A 21,488-nucleotide genomic window follows, 5' to 3' on the forward strand; every position below is an offset into this window, starting at 1 on the left:
GGTTGGAAAGCTCTTTCTCAGGAAATCTGCCTCTTGCAACAACCACCCTTTGGCCCTGGGTCCTGATGTCTCCTGGGGCCGTGCATAGAAACCCTTCTCAGAAGGCTGACAGAGCCACCTGAGCCTTGGGTGTCCCTTCCTGGATTTTTATCCTCACTGTGACTCCAGCCCTTTTGATTCCCTGTTCTCTTCCACGGAGATACACTGGACACTTCTTCACCACTGAATTATTTACCAGAGGGGAAATTGAGAGCCAACCCAAACATCTAACAATGGAGGAACCATCAAGCATTGTCAAGTTGCCCTTGAAAATGATGACTACCAAAGCTTCAAAATAACCAGGGAGATGCCCACAGAAGTGCATGTAGAGCATAACCACAACAATAGGAAAAAAATAAACTTTAAAACTGTGCGTAAAGAGATGGCTGGAAAGAAATACATTGTTGGCCCTGGCCGGTTGGCTCAGTGGTAGAGCGTCGGCCTGGCGTGTGGAAGTCCCGGGTTTGATTCCCGGCCAGGGCACACAGAAGAGGCGCCCATCTGCTTCTCCACCCCTCCCCCTCTCCTTCCTCTCTGTCTCTCTCTTCCCTTCCCGCAGCTGAGGCTCCATTGGAGCAAAAGATGGCCCAGGCGCTGGGGATGGCTCCCTGGCCTCTGCCCCAGGTGCTAGAGTGGCTCTGGTCGCAACAGAGCAACGCCCCAGATGGGCAGAGCATCGCCCCCTGGTGGGCATGCCGGGTGGATCCCGGTCAGGCGCATGCGGGAGTCTGTCTGACTGCCTCCCTGTTTCCAGCTTCAGAAAAATACAAAAAAAAAAAAAAAAGAAATACATTGTTTCTGCTTTTTTGTGTATCCTGAAACATTCACAATGGTATATATTGCTTTTTTAAACAACAAAGTAAAAATAGACATCTCCTTATATTTCATCATAAATCAACTTCAATTATTGGGTTTTAAATAAAAAGGACAAAAAGGAGAGGAGGTAAGTTTAAGCCACATGTTCAGGCTAATAAAAGCACAGGACCCAAGAAGGCTATGAAGTACCAAGAGCTGCTACCAGCTGACCACCTGAGGCTCTGAAACACATGTAATGCCCTCTTCTTCTTTTATTAAACCCCAAATGCTTCTTTCCAATGATAAGCAGAACTCCTTAAGACCTTAACCAGCACCAGCACCCACCTCCTGTGTCTCCATCACAGGCGCTGGGTGGGAAGAACTCTCTGTAGGAGGAACCCAGCTTCAGGGAAGGTATCCTCTCTGGACTCCCGGGCTGGGCTCTGGAACTTTACTGGCCTCGTCTTTGGCTGCCCATCCCCCATCCCCTGTGGGGACAGTGCTACAACCAGAATCTTGGGATCTTCCCTCCACCAGCAGGACCCTCTGCCTTCCTCCAGCTTGGAGGTTTCCTCTAGTTTGTCAACTTGAGTTTCAGCAAGAAACACATCCTACGTTGTTACATTTTTTTTTTTTTTTGTATTTTTCCGAAGCTGGAAACGGGGAGAGACAGTCAGACAGACTCCCGCATGCGCCCAACCGGGATCCACCCGGCACGCCCACCAGGGGCGAAGCTCTGCCCACCAGGGGGCGATGCTCTGCCCCTCCAGGGCGTCGCTCTGCCGCAACCAGAGCCACTCTAGCGCCTGGGGCAGAGGCCAAGGAGCCATCCCCAGCGCCCGGGCCATCCTTGCTCCAATGGAGCCTTGGCTGCGGGAGGGGAAGAGAGAGACAGAGAGGAAGGAGGGGGTGGGGGTGGAGAAGCAAATGGGCGCTTCTCCTATGTGCCCTGGCCGGGAATCGAACCCGGGTCCCTCGCACGCCAGGCCGACGCTCTACCGCTGAGCCAACCGGCTAGGGCCCATCGTTACATTCTTGGATGCTGTGAGTGAGTGGTGGCCACAGCCTCAAATCCCCCAGCTGGTCATTTCCTGGCTTATCTTAAAAAGGGGTGAATCCTGTCCAGGCAGGGTTCCCTGGACCTGGGTCAGCCCACACACGGCCTCCCCACTGCCAGCTGCTCTCAGAGCACTGACATCCCCAGGCACTACCTCTAGACACCCAGTCAGGAATGCCTTCTGTTCCAGCATCTCAGGGCCCAGGTCAGAGAGGAAGACAAGGCATGAGCTCCCCATGTGAATTTTCAAAGAGATCTTTACTGAGAAAGAAATTACAATCCAGACAACAACAAAGCATGAAATCAGCCTATTTCAGAAGGATGGATTTCTGACCCTAATATGTCAGAGAAATAACTACCACGTCTTCAACACCATGTGAAGTGCTTTCTGTCTAGTACTATATTTAATTATTTTTTAAAATAGATTTTTAGAGAGAGAGGAAGGAAGAGAGACGGAGAAGAAAGAGAAAAACATTGATTTGTTGCTCCACTTATTCATGTCGTCATTGGTTGATTCCTGTATGTGCCCTGACTGGGGATCAAACCCACAACCTCAGCATGTCAGGACGATGTTCTCACCAACTGTACTACCCAGCACTTAATTTTTCTTTTATTCAGTGAGAGGAGAGGAGGCAGAGACAGACTCCTGCATGTACCCCAACCAGGATCCACCCAGCAAACCCACTAGGAGGTGATGCTCTGTCCATCTGGGGCATTGCTCCATTGCTCAGCAACCAAGCTCTTTTTAGCACCTGAGGATGCCATCCTCAGTGCCCAGGGCCAACTCACTCTAATAGAGCCATGGCTGTGGGAGGGGAAGAGAGAGAGAGAAGTAAGAAGGGGAAGGGTAGAATAGTAGATGGGTGCTTCTCCTGTGTGTCCTGACCAGGAATCAAACCTGAGACATCCACATGCCAGACCAATGCTCTACCACTGTGCCAACTGGTCAGGGCTAGCATTTAATTCTTAAGCTGCTGTGAGATGGGCAGTAACTTTGCACATTTTACAGATGTAGAAACTAAGTAGTAGACGCTCACTTGGCTCTGCTCAGGACCCCATAGACCCTGTCCCAGGACCTCCAACTCTTGTACAATTGACTAAGAAGACCCCTCAATGTCACCCTGCCCAGCCTGTGCCCAAAGCTCCTGACACACATCTAAATGTCCTGCCAAGATGGCTCTTGAACCAGAGGAGTGGGTAGAGAGACCAGTTTCCGGGATTAGCGGAGAGGGTTAGGGCCTGCTTTAGAGATTTCAGAAATATGGTGGAAAAGGAGCTGTATGTGGAAGCCACCAGGAAAGGATTCAATCCAGTGACCCCTGGGACCTCAGACAAGAGGGAAGGTCTGGATCAGCACTGTCCAAGGCAAATATAATGGGAACCGCATCTGTGATTTTAAAGTTTCTAGTAGCTAATTTAAAAAGTCAAAAGAAACAGGTAAAAATACTTTTAATAATATAGTTTAACCCAATATATCCAAAATATTACTTTTCCACCCACATAATCAATATTAAACTTAATGAAATATATTAATTTTTTTCCATGATAAGTCTCATAGCAGAGCTCATTTCAGACCAGCCACACTGCAAGTGCTCAGTAACCAGCTGTGTGCAGCTGGTGGCTGCTGTGTTTGACAGCGCAGGTCTAGAAATATCCTGATGTTAGCAATAGGTGGGGTGCAGGGCAAAGGGAGCCAGAAGCTGAGCCATAAAGAGAAAGGAGGAAAGAGCAAGAGGATCTTCCTGGAATTCGGGCGCTCGGAACAGAGCTAGCATACCTGAGGGAGTGGAAGGAGAGGGGAGAGGGTGGGAAGAAGGCAGGGCTGCAGCTGTGGGCACCGTCCCGAGGCTGCTGCAGTGGCAGCCAAGAGCCAGGTGGGGGCAGAAGAGAGCTTCTCTGATACCAAACTAGTTCGGTTAGGTGCTTTTCACCTGGGCCAGCTATGGTGGTAGCCTTGGGACTGCCAGGCCATAGGCTGTGAATGGAGACCCATAGCCACCCGGCTGATGCTGGCAGCCTCTGCACATTCTGTAGAGCTACAGGGAAATGGGCACTTGGGCCCTTTCAGGGGGGAGGCCCTCCTGTGTGGGGCTAGGCTGGGACTCCTGCCTGAGCAAGGGAAGGGAAGCAGAATGAGTTGTAAGGCAAATTGTGGCAAAAGAACAGAGTTCTTCCAGGATTTTAGATTTAACTAACGGCAGCCACATTCGTACAGGGGAAAGAATACCATTCTTTGAACTGGCTGTGAGACCTAGAACAAGGTTAAGACAGTCACAGGTCCTAAGTTCAGAAACTATTACGGCATCCCCTCCCCTAACACACCACCATGAGCAAATCTTCAAAACAGCTTTCAGTTTCATTTTTTGAAATATCAAACTTCTTCCGAAATCAGGTGGTGGGGTGGTGGGGTGGGGGGTGCACCAGCTCTGCTGGGCCCTTCCTAAGCCTCAGTAAGACAGGGCATGAACCAGGTGACCTCTAAAATTCCAGATGGGAAGGTGCCAGGCCAGAAGACAAAGACAGGAGGCCTTCCTGAAAAGTCACAGCCACCCAGACACTGCGCAGGTAGCTCCGTGGGATGTGGAGCTAGGCTCACTAATGCAGCTCAGGTTTCTTGAGGGAGGGAGGGACTGAGGGGGCAGGCTGGCTTGTCCTCAAGCCCACCCCTCAGCCACCAAGGACAGAAATAAGAGAGACAGGTGGAATTTGGGACCAGAGAAGGGAACAGTAGGGCTCATTCTGTCACCCTGTCACCCATACACACACAACACCAAGGACAGTAAAAGGCAGACCATGATCCACCTCCCTCTATGGACTAAACGGCATTGCATTGTGTGGATGAATTTACCCACCCCACCCCCTTATTGCTTGTCATTGGTTTGTTTTTCTATTGCAAATAATGAAATTTTATATATTTTTTATTCCTAACTGGATCAAAGGGAAGTATTTTAAAACTGACTGATAGCTGTTCTGTAAAAGGATTAGAGCAAATTATACTCCCATCAACAGTGTGTTCATACCCCGAAGGAGATGTAGGCACCCAGCAGGGAGCCGGCAATGGTGGCATAGCCTCCAGTCATGACCACGTGGATTTCGGAGAGGGTCATATCTGCCAAGTAGGGCCGGATCAGTAGAGGAGCCTCGGTCTGCAAAAAGGAAAGATGTCAGACAAACAGAACTGACCAGCCAGCACAGGAACCGAGTGAGGTCCCTCACCCCCAGAGAGGACAGGTCGCAGTGAGTGCTGGGTATCCCAGGGGAAGAGACAGGTTGAGGACTGTGGTCTGTACTGACTGAACCTCTCTGAACATCAGTGTCAGCCTGGCTCTGAACAAGGATCCCAGCCCCTCCACTTGGCCTGATGATGCCCCCATATCAAATGCTTACCACATTCAAGCATCCCACTCAGTACCTCACATTTATTATTCACAACCTTCTGAGAAAGAAGAGATCATCCCCAATTTTTTCAGGAGAGCAAACAGAAGGTAAGAGAGAGTCAAAGAATGCTCTCTTTTCAGGCAAAGGGCCACAAGCAGATGAAAATCCAGGCCTGAGCTTTTTTTTTAAAATTCAGTGAGAGGTGGGGAGGCTGAGACAGACTTTAGCATGCACCCTGACTGGGATCCACCCAGCAAGCCCACTAAGGGCTATGCTTTGCCCATCAGGGGCTGCTGCTCCATTGCTCAGCAACCGAGTCATTCCAATACCTGAGGCAGAGGCCATGGAGCCATCCTTAGTGCCTGGGGCCAACTAGCTCCAACAGAGCCATTGCGGCAGGAAGGGAAGAGAGAGAGAGAGAGAGAGAGAGAGAGGGAGAGAAGTGGGAGGGGGAGGGGTTGAGAAGCAGATGGAAGCTTCTCCTGTGTTCCCGGATTGGTAATAGAACCTGGGACATCCACACACCGGGCTGATGCTCTACCACTGAGCAAACTGGCCAGGGCCAGGGCCTGTGCTTTTAATGAAGCCTGGGGGTTCTTTGGGCGACTCCAATGAGGGGCAGATGGGCTGGGGTCCTGCAACAGCCTGAAACAGTCTGCAGAGTCTCACCCTCAGGAGGGTCAGGCCTTTTAAAAGGGACTCAGGACTGATAGGAATTTTCAGAGTCACATTTACTTTAAAAAATACATTTTCAGAAAGAAGAAAGGGCGACGAAAAAGACAAAATGATGTAGTGGGGGAAAGCTGGCTCAGGAATAAGAAAAACAGGATTCTAAGTCTCAGCTTGAATTGCGGGATCTTGGCCAGTCATCCCCAACCCTGAGCCTCGGTTCCTTCGTGTATGAAAGGGAAAGCAGGACTCTGTCAATGGAGTGTGAGTCTCCATGCTGATGAAGGCAGCCTCGCCTGGAGCAGTAGGAGGTGTCAAACAGAGACCATCCTCCCTGGCCGGATCCAGGCAAAGTGCAACCCCAGATGGGCATCCCTGGGGCAGCCGCTTTTGGTGGTCCCGGGAAAAGGTTCGCATGGCTCTTCCACTGACTTAATCAGAGCTCCTGGGACCTAGGGAACCTCCTTGGGGATGCTGCTAATAAGCATGAGGGCAGGAGGCTGGCGCACCCACCTGGCTCACAAAGATGTTTCCAGCCACACTCAGGGTCTCGGTGGCGCTGGTGCCCATGGTGACCTGCATCAGCCAGGCAATCTACAAGGAAGCAGGGCACTCTTTGTGAGCTGGCATCAGCAAGCCCCAGAGGCAGACAGAGTCAGGGGTGGGATTACGCTGTAAGTCTTCCTTCAACTCCCAACCGACTGTCGCCTACATTTCTCCAAAAAGATCCGTTCATCTTCCCCTTCCAAACCTCCGTTGATGGGCGCTTACCATCCATGAATAAAAGGGTTCCTTGATCAAATATATTTGAGAGTTACTGTACACACACACCTTGGAGATAACTAATACATATTAGCTCAGCAAAGGCTCTGAGAAGTCCTGCACAAGACTTGTTTAAATGTATCAGCTTCACAAAACCATTTGACCACGTGATCCCTTTACCCAGTATCATGTACCAACCTGCTATGGAACTAGAGTTTCATGGAAAAGGCTTTGGGAAATATACTAGAAAGTTCTTCCTTTCAATCAAAATGAAATTTGTTTCTCTGGAATCTCTCCTCCCTGCTGGTACCTCTTAGGCTACCCTTGCCCTAATTTTCTACAAGTGTTTGGGGACAGCTGGGGACAGCTAGGGACAGCTATTCTACCCATAACCCCCTCCACCCTGGCACACCATCTCAACTCCCTCCAGCCTATGGAGGGTATAGTGGAAAGGTATCCTGGAAATGTGTAGTGTTCGGCCCTTTCACTCTCCCACTGATGGTCAGCTGTCACAGCCCCTTGGTTAAACACGTTCTCCAGATTGAGACATTATTGCCTCCCTCACGGCACACACTGTTAACTCTTCACGTAACCACCGGAGGTTTTGGTGTTCCTGGCAGTGACCTGATGGTACAGGTTTATTCTGAGATCAATCAGATAAGACCTCAGAATCTTCTACTAGGGGTAGTGCTGTCTCCTGCATCCTGGTTTCGTGCAGATTTTATAAACATAAGCACAGGGTATGGCACTTCCACCGACTGAGTCTGACCAACATGGCTCCTGCTCCAGTCTTGCAAGCCCTTTTTGGTATAAATTATTTTTTCCCTAATATGTCTTCTCAATGCAGCCTCAGTCCTACAAACTTCCCTCGCACAAGGATCACCTTGGATTTTGTTGCCATTTCTCCTTAGTATCACGACAAGGGACTCTTTGAAAAGGTGTCTGGTTGGTAGATTTGAGAAAGTGTAGACCCTGGGAGCAGGGGATTCTGGGAGGGTTCAGCTCTCAGAGCAGGAAACTGGGGAGGGTTTGAGTCCAGGTAAGGCATTCTGGGAGAGTGTGATCCCTGTGAGCAGGTATCTCTAGAAGAGCCCAGGCCGTGGCATCGGGACTCACCTTCAGAATCACCCACTGCATGAGGCCCACATGGTAGAGAACAGACATGACACAGCTGAAGAACACAATGATGGGCAGGACCTGCCAGGAAAGAACAGGGGCCCCAGGTTAGAGCAGGACCAGGCAGGGCATCACAGACCCTGGACAGCCCACTAGATCCGAAGCCTTGCCACTCAGATGCCTGACAGGGTCAGGGAAGAAGCTCTGAGTTCAGTGAATGTAATCATATATGTGGCCTCTTTGGAGGCATCATGTCTCTCTCTTCTAAATATTGACCATCCACCCAGCCATCTCTTTACCCCCTTTCCCACCACAGATGAGGCCTGTGCTGTGATAAGTCCACCACTTTTAATTTTTGTTTGTTTGTTTTGTTTTCTTCTTTTCCAAGTGAGAGGAGGGGAGATAGAGAGACAGGCTCCCACATGCGCCCCAACCAGGATCCACCTGGCAACCCCGTCTGGGGCCAATGCTTTGCCCATCTGGGGCCATGCTTGCAATCAAGATATTTTTAGCACCTGAATTAAAAGTTCCAGGAAGCCATCCTCAGTGCCCGGGGCATGGTTGTGAAAGAAGAAGAAAGAGAGAGAGAGAGAGAAGCGGGAGGGGGATGGAGAGGCAGAAGGGTGCTTCTCCTGTGTGCCCTGACCAGGAATCAAACCTGGAACATCCACATGGCAGGGCAACGCTCTACCACTGAGCCAACTGGCCAAGGACGAGTCCACAGCCTTTAATCATCTGTCAAAAGGGGAAAAGATGTCTTTCTCTCAGGACAGTGAGGGCCCAGGGCCTGGCTCCTTATACAGTGTCCATTCTTTGCTATGAGCTCACTTCCTGGCCCTTGAGTGTGGCTTTAACTCCCTCAGTGCCTTGGGCCTGAGTTAGGGGCCCCTCATCTCGCTCAGAATGAGACTCCTCATGGACCTGCAACCAGCATTTCCTCCTGTCACCTCATTCCCTATGACCAGGCTTGTCATTTCTCTCACTCCAAGCCTCATCAATTCTTCCTCCAAAACTTCTCTCCCATCCACTGCCTCTTGCCAGGCCAGGGCCCCACCCAGTGCTGCCTCACTGTAGGCTGATTTACAATCACCAGGACAGGCAACTATGAAAATGTGTCTCGAGGGAGGGGAGTTTAATAACCTCACATACGGTCACACAGGCCAGCACTCAAGTCAGGAAGTAAGAACATGGCAGTTCTCTCTGGGAAGCTATGGAATGATTTCCAAGATAGGTTGTTAAATGAAAAAGGGAAGATGTAGAACAGGGTGCTGTTGTATGTAAAAAAAAAAGAATGAGGTGGCATTGTGTGTGCTCTTGTGTGGGCACGCAACGTCACTAGAAGGATCTGCGAGGGCCCGGGAATGGCAGTTGCCTTGGAGAGCAAACTGGGTGACTTGGGGGTCAAGGATAGGAGGGAGACTCATTTTTTACCTATTCCCTTTCGTTCTGTTGGAATGTGTTATCTGTTCCGAACGATTTTAAAATAGTAAGTTAGGCAGAGTTGGTAATACCATGGGAGCATTCTTATGCTAAAAGTGTTAAGTGGGGGAAAACTGGAATATTAAAACCACTGCAAGAACACTAAACTAGTACACCCAAACAGCCACAGTGGTTGCTCCCATGTGCTGGGACTGGGGACATTTTTGTTTTCTTCTTTCTGTGTGTCTCATTTCTTGTTTGCTCGTCTTTCTGTTAACAGGTGAACACTGCCCAGGGGAAGAGAGAGTGGGCAGAGGAGAGCGCCAGGGCAGGCTCATCAGTCTGGTTTGGAACCTGCTGGGTCTGTGAGGCCTGCAGAACACCACGTGGGATGAAAGGTCAGGAGCTCAGAGGAGAGGTCTGGGCCCTGGCCTCAGTTTGGGGGCCCTCTGTGCAGACACACAGCTCGAGGCTGAGGGGCAGATACAATTCAGAGGAAACTACTCTGAGTGAGAAGAGCAGTGACTAAGCCAGGGCCCAGGGTCACTGTCATTAAAGAATAAGAGGCCAAGGACAGGGGCATAGAGGAGACGGAGAAGGAACAGGGAGGTTGGAGAACGTCCAGGAGACAAGGACAGCCTTTCCCAAAGGCCTGGTCAGGCAGCTGTGCCAGAGGCAGCAGAGAACTCTAGAAAAATCAGGACTGAGATGAACACTTGGCACCCAGCGATTCAGCAGTCCCCGGAGGCCTCAGTGAAAGTGTCAGACAAGGGTTGAGGACAGCGGCCAGGTGGCAGTGAGCCAAGGAGTGGGGCACGGAGAAGTAGAAACGGCAAAGGTAAAAGCTCTGCGGAGAAGCTTGGCTGTGTGGGAAGGAAGAGGGGCCAGAGCAGAGAGGATGGGGGAAGGGCTGTTCGTTTTGTTTTTAAGAAGAGAAAATCTTGAGCAATCCAATTTAGGCGCTAGTTCAAAATGAGTGGGAATGACAGGATGGCCCAGAGGAGAACAGAGACACTCTCTGCCTCTGCCCGCAGGCAGCAACCCTGGAGATGAGAGACAAGATGAGAGGGTGGCTTTTCCTTTTCTTCCCAGACGGAGGCTACGAGGTTTATCTGGACTTGTTCCACTTGACATCTGTCACCCACTTCACTGCACTGGGGGATGTCACCTGACGGGACACAGGCACTGACTTGGAGACACCCTTTCCTGTCCTGTGACTCCCCCTGTCTGGTGCTGGACACACCCCCAACATGGGGGTTGGTGACATCAGTCTGCTGTCCCTTGGAGTAAAACACATAGAGGATCACGTACTGTCTAGACGGCTTGTCCAATTTATCATGTGAGGGAACTGCTCCACGGGCTGGCAGGGCTGCAGGGAAGGCCAGAGCCAGGAAGGAGAGTGCCCAGGGCATTGGACCCAACTGTGGAATTTGACTTTCTCCCAGCAACAACCAAAGGGACATTTTCTATCTGTGAGATGGGGATCTTTGGTGGAGGGGAAGCTGTGTCTTAGATTAAATGGTGATCGTCTAAGGTGGGAAGCTGAATGGAAGAGAAGAGAGAAGGCCCTGGTTTTCTGAAGTGGGATATTTAATACCAAATAAGGTCCCTGTAGCCAATATGACCCCCTAGCCAGAACACTTCACTCCACAAGTGGGGACACTGAGGCTGTGAGATGTTGGTTACCTGCCCAAGGTCACATACCTGCAAAGAGACACAGTACCTGCTGTCCACCAAGCTGGTTGCCAAGACCCTGCAGTTTTGCTCTGGGCCAGCCTGGGTCTCATTTCTCTGTCTTCAGAGGCAGCATGCCTCCCCTCACTGGAGAGCCAGAGCTCAGAGGGTAGCTGCCCCAGTAAGTCCTGGCCACTGCTTTGTGGAAACTCAGAGCAGGCTGGTCCTGCTAGTACCAACGTTCTCCTAGAACTCAAGGGACAAGTAACTTCTAGCTCCACTCAGACCATGGTTCTCAAAGTGTGGTCTCTGAACCAGCAGTACCATCTGAGGATTCATTAGAAATGCAAACTTTGCCCTGGCCGGTTGGCTCAGTGGTAGAGCGTCAGCCTGGTGTGCAGGAGTCCAGGGTTTGATTCCCGGCCAGGGCACACAGGAGAAGCGCCCATCTGCTTCACCCCTCCCCCTCTCCTTCCTCTCTGTCTCTCTCTTCCTCTCCCGCAGCCAAGGCTCCATTGGAGCAAAGTTGGCCCGGGCACTGAGGATGGCTCTGTGGCCTCTGCCTCAGGCGCTAGAATGGCCCTGGTTGCAAAAGAGCAACGCCCCAGATGGGCAGAGCATCGCCCCCTGGTGGGCATGCCGGGTGGATCCCGGTCGGGCGCATGCGGGAGTCTGTCTAACTGCCTCCCTGTTTCCAACTTCAGAAAAATACAAAAAAAAAACAAAAAAAAAAAACAGAAATGCAAACTTTAAGCCTCTCCCCCCAGTTTCAGATTTAGTACTTCTGCGGTGGGCGGGAGGCTTTGGCCTTTCCAGGGCTGCTGATACTGCTGGACTAGACACCACAATCTGGGAAGCACACCCACTGAGCAGACCGTGTGTCCTCACCAGGTAACAGGTTCTAAAGCGGGACTAGATGCACTGACACGGCCCTGCTGCTTCCTCTCCCCGGAGGGGGCTGAGCCAGGGACCTCAATGGCGAACTGAGGCTGTCGGGGCAAGTCCTCACTCCCCAGCACCCACCGCCTGGGGAGCTGCCGGCAGAGCCCTGTCACCAGCACCAGGAGACAATGAACCACAGTAACCCAAAACTTGAAGGCTCCTCAGAGGTAATTACTGCAACATCACAAGCATCACAGAGAAGCAGATAAAGTGGACATGCCCCCTGATTTCCGGCTAATGCCTCCCCTCACCGGGAATGGCCTCAGCGCCTCCCTCCTCATGCCTGTCTCTGCCTGGCCATCTCTCCTTCAGAGACCTCAGCAGATGCCACACTCTCCTGGTTCAATTGTCCCATCTCCCTCCTTTTTTATCCCAACTCAGTCTCCATTTATTTCCTAGTCCCTCCCCTAAAAATGGTGCTAAGGTAACTAGTGACTCCTAAATCACTAAATCTAATGGCACTTTTCAGTCCTTATCTTTTTTTTTGTTGTTGTTGTTTTGTTTTACAAAATTTGGCACAGTTGACCATTAGGGGTTACAGACACAGCATCAGGCAGACACCCTGAAACCCCTGGGAGATGAGAACATTTTCCTCCGCCCTCGGGGTTCCTCCGAAAGACCACAGGAGTGCACTGCGGAGCTTAGGCAGCGGATGCGCGCTGCAGAGGCCGGAGTGTTAGTGAAGGACTGAGAGCATGAACAAGGCAGGGTCAGCCAGACCCAGGAAGGATGCAGGAGCCTGTGGGGAGGCCATCACGTGGGTGGAAAGTTACCAGAAGAGAGATAGAGCCAAGGTAGAGTGACTAATCAAAATGATACAGCTGGGAGGAGGCTGCCACATCAGCTGCGCTGGCCTCCAGCCAGGGAGGTGGGGGAGGGGGTGAAGAGGTCCCGGCAGAGACTCGGCTTCAGGCGGAGTGATGAGCTGGACTGTGGCCAGCAGGAAGCAGCCCGGATTCTGAAAATCTGGGCGAGCTCAGAGAAGACTTCCCCAGGCTGACATGGACCAGAGGCCTTGGACCAGGTCCATGTGATTCATGGAAAGAACGGAAAGAGAGCTCTGAGTCTTTAATTCGACTCAGCAGCAGTGAAGCCACTCCTACAGAGAGGACAAGTCCCAAAACGGGCAAATGTGCGTGTATGTGCGTGCGCGCGTGTGCGTATGCATGGGAGTAATGCAGGAAAGGGGCTGTGAATAAAAATTTGTGATTAGTGGATCTTGTGAGAAAGGGAATTCTGTGGCCACAGAGCATTTGTCTTAAGGCCTCCCTCACCTGACCTATCTTTGCTAAGAAAACACTGGCTAATTCACTGACCAGCAGTTCATCCATAGGACAGGGCCTCCCAGGGGCCAGGAAACAGCATTTGACAGGGAAGTGCTGGGTCTTGTTAATGATAAAACCACTTCCTTCGTTGTTGTTTCTTTTTTCACTCTCGACAGAACATCCCATTTCAAAATCTTTTGCAACCATTAATGACAAATGTTTTACTACTGTTGTTAGGGATGCTCTTTGGAAGAGAAGCATGGTATAACTGACTTCTACTTAGAGTAAGAGGAAGAAACATCACTTGACTGGAAGTCCAACAACCCAGCTCTAGGCCTAGCTGTGCCCTAACTCACTGGGTGATGGTGGCCAAGTCAGGGCTCCTCTCTGGGCTTGGTGTGACCATCTATAACATAAAGGGGAGACCGCAGATCCCTGAGCATCCTCATAGCCTGACAGCCCATGAATTCATGGTTCTAAAGGTGGTTAGGGGAGAGAGGCAAGTAGCAGGTATGTGCACATTCTTCCTGAAGGGGAGAAAAGAGGAAGGACACAGCTAACATAAGCAAAAACATACCGCCCAGGCAAGTGCTCACACTGCCAGGGCCCTTCCCAGGACCCCAGGCTTAAGCTTCATTAGCTTCTAGGCCTCCCCTCCCAGGCCTGGCCCACACAGCTTGCTCAGACTCCCAAGTAGTTGGAGGCGCCTGGCAGCAGCTGCTAGAGGCTTCGTGGGCCAAGAGTCAGCTGACCTGAAAGGCAAAGACATCCTTGACCAGAGCTTCCCCAAACACGAAGCTGGAGCCGGCCTCAGTGTAGCTCAGGAAGATCTGAAAAGAGAAAATAGAACAAAGTAAAACCCAGAGTGAGGCCAAGAAGGAAGGAAGGAGGAAATAAGGGCAAGAGGGGGAGCTGGAGGAACCTCCATGGGCCTTGCCCAGGGCACAGGAGAGACACGGAGGCCATGGGTCCTTCCGCCCCGGGCAGGCTGGTCCAAGGACTCATCCCCCAGGCCTCAGCCCTATACCTGCTGGACACCACCTGGCAGCGTGCGGTGTTAAAGCCATATTCGTGGCCACTCTGACCTTCTAACGGCATTCTCCAGAAGACACACCCTCTCCAAACATTTTAAAGAAGTACTCTAAGATGAGAGTTATTTGGATCATAGAAAAATGACAAAGGGAGCAAGACAGTGACAGGTGAGAAGCCTGTCATAGGGGCCTCATGTGCCTCCTTGCTCACTCCTTCCGTCCCCAGCCCCCATCTTGTCCCCATCCCAGTCTTGTGGCCTTGCTGCTCAAATCCGGCTGCACTTCTACAGGAGACCTGATCTAGGTCCTGAGCTTGCATTGCAACTGCAGGCACAAGTCACTTCTGTCCAGGCACCAGTGTCCCCATCTATAAAATGGAGGACATGACCAGAGTAGCAACTGTGTCTTCTCCACCCCAACACCCACATAGATACCACAGCATGGACATGCTGGGCCTTCTCTTCTAGAGAGCACAAGGAAAGGTGTGACAAGAGGAGCTGAGTACAGGAGTACCCTTTTGTCTAATATAATTATTTAAAAAAATAAATAAATCAAGGCCATGGCCAGTTGGTTCAGTGGTAGAGCATCAGCCCAGTGGGTGGATGCCCTGAGCTTGATTCCCAGTCAGGGCACACAGGAGAGGTGACCACCTGCTTCTCCACCCCTCCCCCTCCTTCTCTCTCTCACTCTCTCTCTTCCCTCCTGCAGCCATGGCTCAGTTGATTTGAGTACATCGGCCCAGGCACTGAGGATGGCTCTGTCAAGCCTCTGCCTCAGGCACTAAATATAGCTTGGTTGAGAGCATGGCCCCAGATGGGCAGAACATCGGCCCTAGACAGGGGTTGCTGAATAGATCCCAGTGGAGGCACATGTGGGAATCTGTCTCTGTATCTCCACTCCTTTCACTAAAAAAAAAAAAGAAGTACCATATTTCCTCATGTACAAGATGTACCTTAATTTGGGGGCCTGAAATTTGAATTAAAATGTATTACATAAAGTTATTGAACTCAAGTTTTAATCATCATACAATTCATACAACTCCTGTGTGACCAGGTGATGGCACAGTGGATAGAGTGTCAGACTGGGATGCGGAGGACCCAGGTTTGAAACCCTGAGGTCACCAGCTTGAGTGTGGGCTCATCTGGTTTGAGCAAGGCTCAACAACTTGAGTCCAAGGTCGCTGGCTTGAGCAAGGGGTCACTCGGTCTGCTGTAGCCCCCTAGTCAAGGCACATATGAGAAAGCAATCAATGAACAACTAAGGTGCCACAACAAAGAATTGATGCTTCTCATCTCTCTCCCTTCCTGTTTTTGTCTGTCCCTATCTGTCCTTCTCTCTGTCTCTCTCTCTGTCACACACACACAAAAATTCATACAATTCCTCATCACTGTCAAAACTCTCATCCATTAGCTTGTCCTCATCTGTGTCTAATGATGAATCAGTTTTCAGCAATGAGTACAAAAAGCGAGTAAAAAAAAATCTACAACTACTGTATAAGACACACCCAGCTTTTAGTCCCCAATTTTTCGAAAAAAATGTGCATCTCATACATGGGGGAATGCAGTAAATCATGATGGTTGCACAACAATGTGAATGAACTTAATGACACTTAAAACTAGTTAAAAGGCCTGACCTGTGGTGGAGCAGTGGATAAAGCGTCGACTTGGAAATGCTGAGGTCGCCGGTTCAAAACCCTGAGCTTGCCTGGTCAAGGCACATATGGGAGTTGATGCTTCCAGCTCCTCCCCCCCTTCTCTCTCTGTCTCTCCCTCTCCTCTCTAAAATGAATAAAATAAAATAAAATAAAATAAAAACTAGTTAAAAGGGTAACTGTTGTGTTGTGTGTATTTACAGCAATAAAAATGGAATTAAAAAAGTGTAACTTCAACAAACTAAACATTACCTCTAAACACACACATGCAATTTTAAAGCACTTCTAACTATTATAAGTTTCACATCACTGATGACTGCTGAGGGCCACATGCGTTGTGCCCAGGAACCCTAAGAACCTCCCTGTTCTGAGATTCTCTCCTGTATCACACCCAGCCTCTGAGAGGACACTCTGTCCAGGCAGGTGGCATCAGGACAAAGGCAAGTAGCAGGTGCACAGCCCAGCCCCTAGCTGCCCACCCGGTCTGGGGCACACTGTACACTAATACTCCTAGTCCCAGTTGCCCTCTGAGGCCCCAAGGCCCATCTTCCCCCACAGAGGGACTTCTCCTCCATTCCCTTGCACTCCGAGATGCCCTGGGCAGCCAGGCTCTGTGTACACACCTGAATCTGGTCGCCCAGCCACTGGAATGCAGTAAATCCAGGTTCTGTTCTGATGACAAGGAGTCCAAGTACAAACTGTAGCCCAAGGCCCCAGGACACGGCCCGCCAAGATACCTGCCACCAATAAAGAAAGGCCATGGTGAGCTCAGCCCCTGGGGGGTGCCCCAGGGAACAGGGTGGGGTGAAGCAGAGGGCTCTGAGGGGCTACGGGAACTTTGGCCTGCCTATAGGATGGGGCCTGGACCTAGCCAGAAGCCCGGATCTATTGCCAGTGGTCACATCCTCCTTGGAGTTTGGAACAGGCCATGCTGTTGGCAGCGATGAGCCTGGAGCAGTAGGCAGGGTGAGCAAGGTCTAACTGAGGACCCAGGTAAGACTCAGCGAGCCTTGAGCATGCGTGGCACTTGGCTCTGCTTGGCTCGGGGTCATCACTGTGTGGGTGGAGTTGCAGCCTTGGGGTCTGACCTTAGTGTAACCTCCATCTGCCTGGACCCTCCTCCTCATTCCTCCTCCATAAACAGGGCCCCAACTGTCCTAGTCCCACTCTGTCAGTGGCCCCACTCCAGCAGAGGAGAGAGAGACTCCTCTTGGCATTTAATGATTCCTTAGTGGTGATCGCCAAGCTCAGGTGTGCTTCAGGACCCCTGGGAGGCTCTGCGGGAGCCTGGGGGAAGGTGCTCGCCACACTGTGAAGCTGGGAGGGGTCCTAATACTGCCAAGAAGGCGGAGGAGAGAACTGGCTGCGACCCCACTCGCTCTGCGCCTGACAACTAAGCACTCACTGCACGGTGATGCTTTGAGCAGGCAAAGAGGATGCTAATGAACACGCAGATTCCTGCAAAGGACACCAGCTGCTCAGGCCACCGGGAGGTGTCCAGAACCAGCCACAGGACCAGGCCCAGGAACGCAGTGAGGGCTAGACCCCTGCAGGGGAAAAGCAGAAAGTCACCATCAGTATCTCCCCCACCCCCCAGAATAACCCCGGGGCCCCAGGGACAGTGCACTCAGGGCTACTAGGACAAGAGAAAGTGTGTGACTTCAGGCAAACTACATAGCCTGAGTCTGATTTCCTCACTGGGAAAAGGAAGCCAAAGATTCCCCATTTCTCAAGGTTGGGAGAGGACTAAATAAGAGTATATGTGTACGGAATTTAGCACCTTGCCTCCCTCCTTGTCCTCAGGCAACAAGTAATCTGTTTTCTCTTACCAGATTAGTTTGAATTTTCTAGAATTTTATATATTTTTAAAATTTATTTACTAATTTTAGAAAGAGAAGAAGGAAAAGAGAGAGAGAGACAGAAACATTGATCTGTTTCTGTATGTGCTCTGACCAGGGTCACTGGCTCGAGCAAGGGGTCACTAGCTGTGCTGGAGCCCCCCAGTCAAGGCACATGAGAAAGCAATCAATGAACAACTATGGTGCCGCAAACGTGAGTTGATGCTTCTCGTCTCTCTCCCTTCCTATCTGTCTCTCTATCTCTCTTTAGAAAAACAAAACAAAACAAAACAAAAAATGGAATCACACAGCACATTTATATATATTTTTGGCCTGAGTTCCTCGCAGTGTAATTATTTTGAAATTCATTCATATTTTTGCAGGTATCAATAGCTCATTCCTTTTTATTACTGAGTAGTGTCCCATTGTGTTCTGGGTCATCACACACCACAATCGGCTTATCCATTCACCTGCTGCTGAACATTTAGGTTGTTTCCAGTTCTTTGGCTATTATAGAAAAAAATGCTATGAACATTCAAACATTCATGTGCAAGTCTTGGTAGAGATATATGTTTTCATTTCTCTTGGGTAAATACTATAAATGGAATGGGTGAATCATATGGCAGGTCTAACTTTTTAAGAAACTGTTTTCCTAAGTGATTGTACAATTTTACATTCCCACCAGCCATATGCGTTCCAGTCCCTCCACATCTTTGCCAACACTTGGTATGGTCAACCTTTTCAATCCTAGATATTCTAATGGAAATATAGTAATATCTCTTTGGGTTTAATTTGCATTTCCTAATGACTGCTAATGTTAAGCATGTTCCCATTTGTTTATTTACCACTGATATAGCTTCTTTAAGTAAATGTCTGTTGTTCAAACTTTGATCCCATTCTTATATTGGGTTGTTTTTCTTATTATTGACTTTTGAGAGGCATTATATTTTCTGGATACAAGTCCTTTGTCAGATATATGATCTGCAAAACTTTTCTCCTAGGTTGTCTTTTTATTTCTATAACTGTGTCTTTGGAAGAGAAGTTCTTAATGATGAAGTTCAATTTATCAATTTTTAAAATAGATTGTGATTTTGGTTTTGTATGTAAGAAATTTACTGGCCCTGCCTGGCCAGTTGGCTCAGTGGTAGAGCGTCGGCCTGGCATGCGGGAGTCCCGGGTTGGATTCCCGGCCAGTGCACACAGGAGAAGCGCCCATCTGCTTCTCCACCCCTCCCCCTCTCCTTCCTCTCTGTCTCTCTCTTCCCCTCCCGAAGCCAAGGCTCCATGGCCCGGGCGCTGAGGATGGCTCTGTGGCCTATGCCTCAGGTGCTAGAATGGCTCTGGATGCAACAGAGCAACGCCCCAGATGGGCAGAGCATCGCCCCCTGGTGGGCATGCCGGGTGGATCCCGGTCAGGCGCATGCGGGAGTCTGTCTGACTGCCTCCCCATTTCCAACTTCAGAAAAATACAAAAAGAAAAAAAAGAAATTTACTTAAAGCCATAAAGATTTTCTCCTATGTTTTCTTAGAGAAGTTTTTGCCTGACCTGTGGTGGTACAGTGGATAAAGTGTCGACCTGAAACGCTGAAGTTGCCAGTTCAAATCCCTAGGCTTGCCTAGTCATGGCTCATACAGGAAGCAACTTTAAGACGAGTGGATGCTTCCTGCTTCTGCCCCCCTCACTCTCCTTCTCTCTCTCTCTCCCCCCCACTCCAAAAATCAATAAATAAAATCTAAAAAAAAAAATGAGAGGTTTTATAGTTCATGCATTACATTTAGGTTTATGATTCATTTTCAGTTTATTTTTTATATAATGTGAGTCATGGATCAAAGTTCTTTTGTTTCTTTCCCTGCCTCCACTTCCTGCTTCTTCCTGCATATGGAGATCCCATTATTCTAGCAGATTTTATTGAACTAATTTTCCCACTGAATTGCCTTAGCACCCTTGTCAAAAATCAATTAACTACCCTGGCTGGTTGGCTCTGTGGTAGAGCATTGGCTTGGTATGTGGTTGCCCTGGGTTCAACTCCCAGTCAGGGCACACAGGAAAAGTGATCATCTGCTTCTCCACCCCTCTCCTACCCCCTTCTCTCTATTTCTCTCTCCCTTCCCCTACCACAGCCATGACTTGATTGGTTTGAGCACACTGGCCTGGGCGCTGAGGATGGCTTCGTGATGCCTCCACTACAAGTGCTAAAAATAGCTCAGTTGCAAGCATGGCCCCAGATAGGCAGGTATTCAGCCCCAGATAGGGGTTGCCGGGTAGATCCCGGTCAGGGTACATGCACAGTCTGTCTATCTCCCCTCCTCTCACTTGGAGAAAAAGATAACAAAAGTTAGTTAACCATATATGTGTGGCTCTATTTCTGGACTCTTTATTCTGTTCCACTGACCCATTTATCAATTTTGATGAGAGTACCACACTTTCTTGACTTCTGTAGCTTTACAATAAGTCTTAAAGACAGGTGATTAAGTTCAATAACTTCGTTCATCTTTTTCAAAGTTGTTTTGGCTATTCCAGGCTCTTCGCACTTCTTAGGATTTTAAGAATTCTACCCAAAGAGCCTGCTATAATTTTGATTGTGATATTATCAGAATCTACATATTAATGTGAGGAGAATTGATACATTGACAATACTAGTCTTTTGGTCCATGAACTTGGTCATTTGCTCCATTTATGTAAGTCTTCTATTTCTCTCAGCAATGTTTTCAGTGTACGGGTTTGCAGTCTCCTGTCGGATTTATCGTTAAGTATTTTGTATGTTTAAGGATACCCTAAATCAGTGGTCCCCAATCCCTGGGCCACGAACTGGTACTGGTCTGTGGGCCGTTTGCTACCAGTCCACAGAGAAAGAATAAATAACTTACATTATTTCTGTTTTATTTATATTTAAGTCTGAACGATGTTTTATTTTTAAAAAATGACCAGATTCCCTCTGTTACATCGTCTAAGACTCACTCTTTTATTTATTTATTATTTTTTTTTTTTTTTGTATTTTTCTGAAGCTGGAAACGGGGAGAGACAGTCAGACAGACTCCCGCATGCGCCTGACCGGGATCCACCTGGCACGCCCACCAGGGGGCGACGCTCTGCCCACCAGGGGGCGATGCTCTGCCCCTCCGGGGTGTCACTCTGTTGCGACCAGAGCCACTCCAGCGCCTGGGGCAGAGGCCAAGGAGCCATCCCCAGCGCCCAGGCCATCTTTGCTCCAATGGAGCCTCGCTGCGGGAGGGGAAGAGAGAGACAGAGAGGAAGGAGAGGGGGAGGGGTGGAGAAGCAGATTGGTGCTTCTCCTGTGTGCCCTGGCAAGGAATCGAACCCGGGACTTCTGCACACCAGGCCGACGCTCTACCACTGAGCCAACCGGCCAGGGCCCAAGACTCACTCTTGACGCTTGTCTTGGTCACGTGATACATTTATCCGTCCCATGCTAAAGGCCAGTCTGTGAAAATATTTTCTGACATTAAACCGGTCCGTGGCCCAAAAAAGGTTGGGGACCACTGCCCTAAATAACATTTACAATTTGTTTGTTTATTGTTACTATACGGAAATGCAATTTTTTTTTATTTTGTTTTGTTATTGGGTTGTGGGTTTTTTTTGTATTTTTGTATTTTTCCGAAGTTAGAAGCAGGGAGGCAGTCAGACAGACTCTCGCATACTCCCGATGGGATCCACCCAGCATGCCCAACAGGGGGCAATGCTCTCTGCTCATCTGGAGTGTTGCTCTGTTGCAGCCGGAGCCATTCTAGTGCCTGAGGCAGAGGCCATGGAGCCGTCCTCAGTGCCTAGGTCAACTTTGCTCCAATGGAGCCTTGCCAGCGGGAGGGGAAGAGAGAGAAAGAGAGAGAGAG

At 49.8% G+C, this 21,488-nt stretch overlaps 1 protein-coding gene across 1 annotated transcript in view; it reads right to left on the minus strand.

Moving 5' to 3' along the window:
- SLC28A1 (solute carrier family 28 member 1) overlaps positions 1-21,488 on the minus strand; it is a 54,895-nt gene that overhangs the window by 19,362 nt on the left and 14,045 nt on the right. The window contains exons 6-11 of the mRNA XM_066239981.1: positions 17,204-17,345; positions 16,422-16,535; positions 13,869-13,946; positions 7,817-7,897; positions 6,452-6,532; positions 4,912-5,037 (exon numbers count right to left, since the gene is read on the minus strand). Of these exons, the coding sequence (XP_066096078.1) occupies positions 4,912-5,037; positions 6,452-6,532; positions 7,817-7,897; positions 13,869-13,946; positions 16,422-16,535; positions 17,204-17,345 (622 nt within the window). The remainder of the gene's footprint in view (positions 1-4,911; positions 5,038-6,451; positions 6,533-7,816; positions 7,898-13,868; positions 13,947-16,421; positions 16,536-17,203; positions 17,346-21,488) is intronic.

The sequence above is a fragment of the Saccopteryx bilineata genome, chromosome 7 (assembly GCF_036850765.1).
Source record: "Saccopteryx bilineata isolate mSacBil1 chromosome 7, mSacBil1_pri_phased_curated, whole genome shotgun sequence".
Lineage (NCBI taxonomy): Eukaryota > Metazoa > Chordata > Mammalia > Chiroptera > Emballonuridae > Saccopteryx > Saccopteryx bilineata.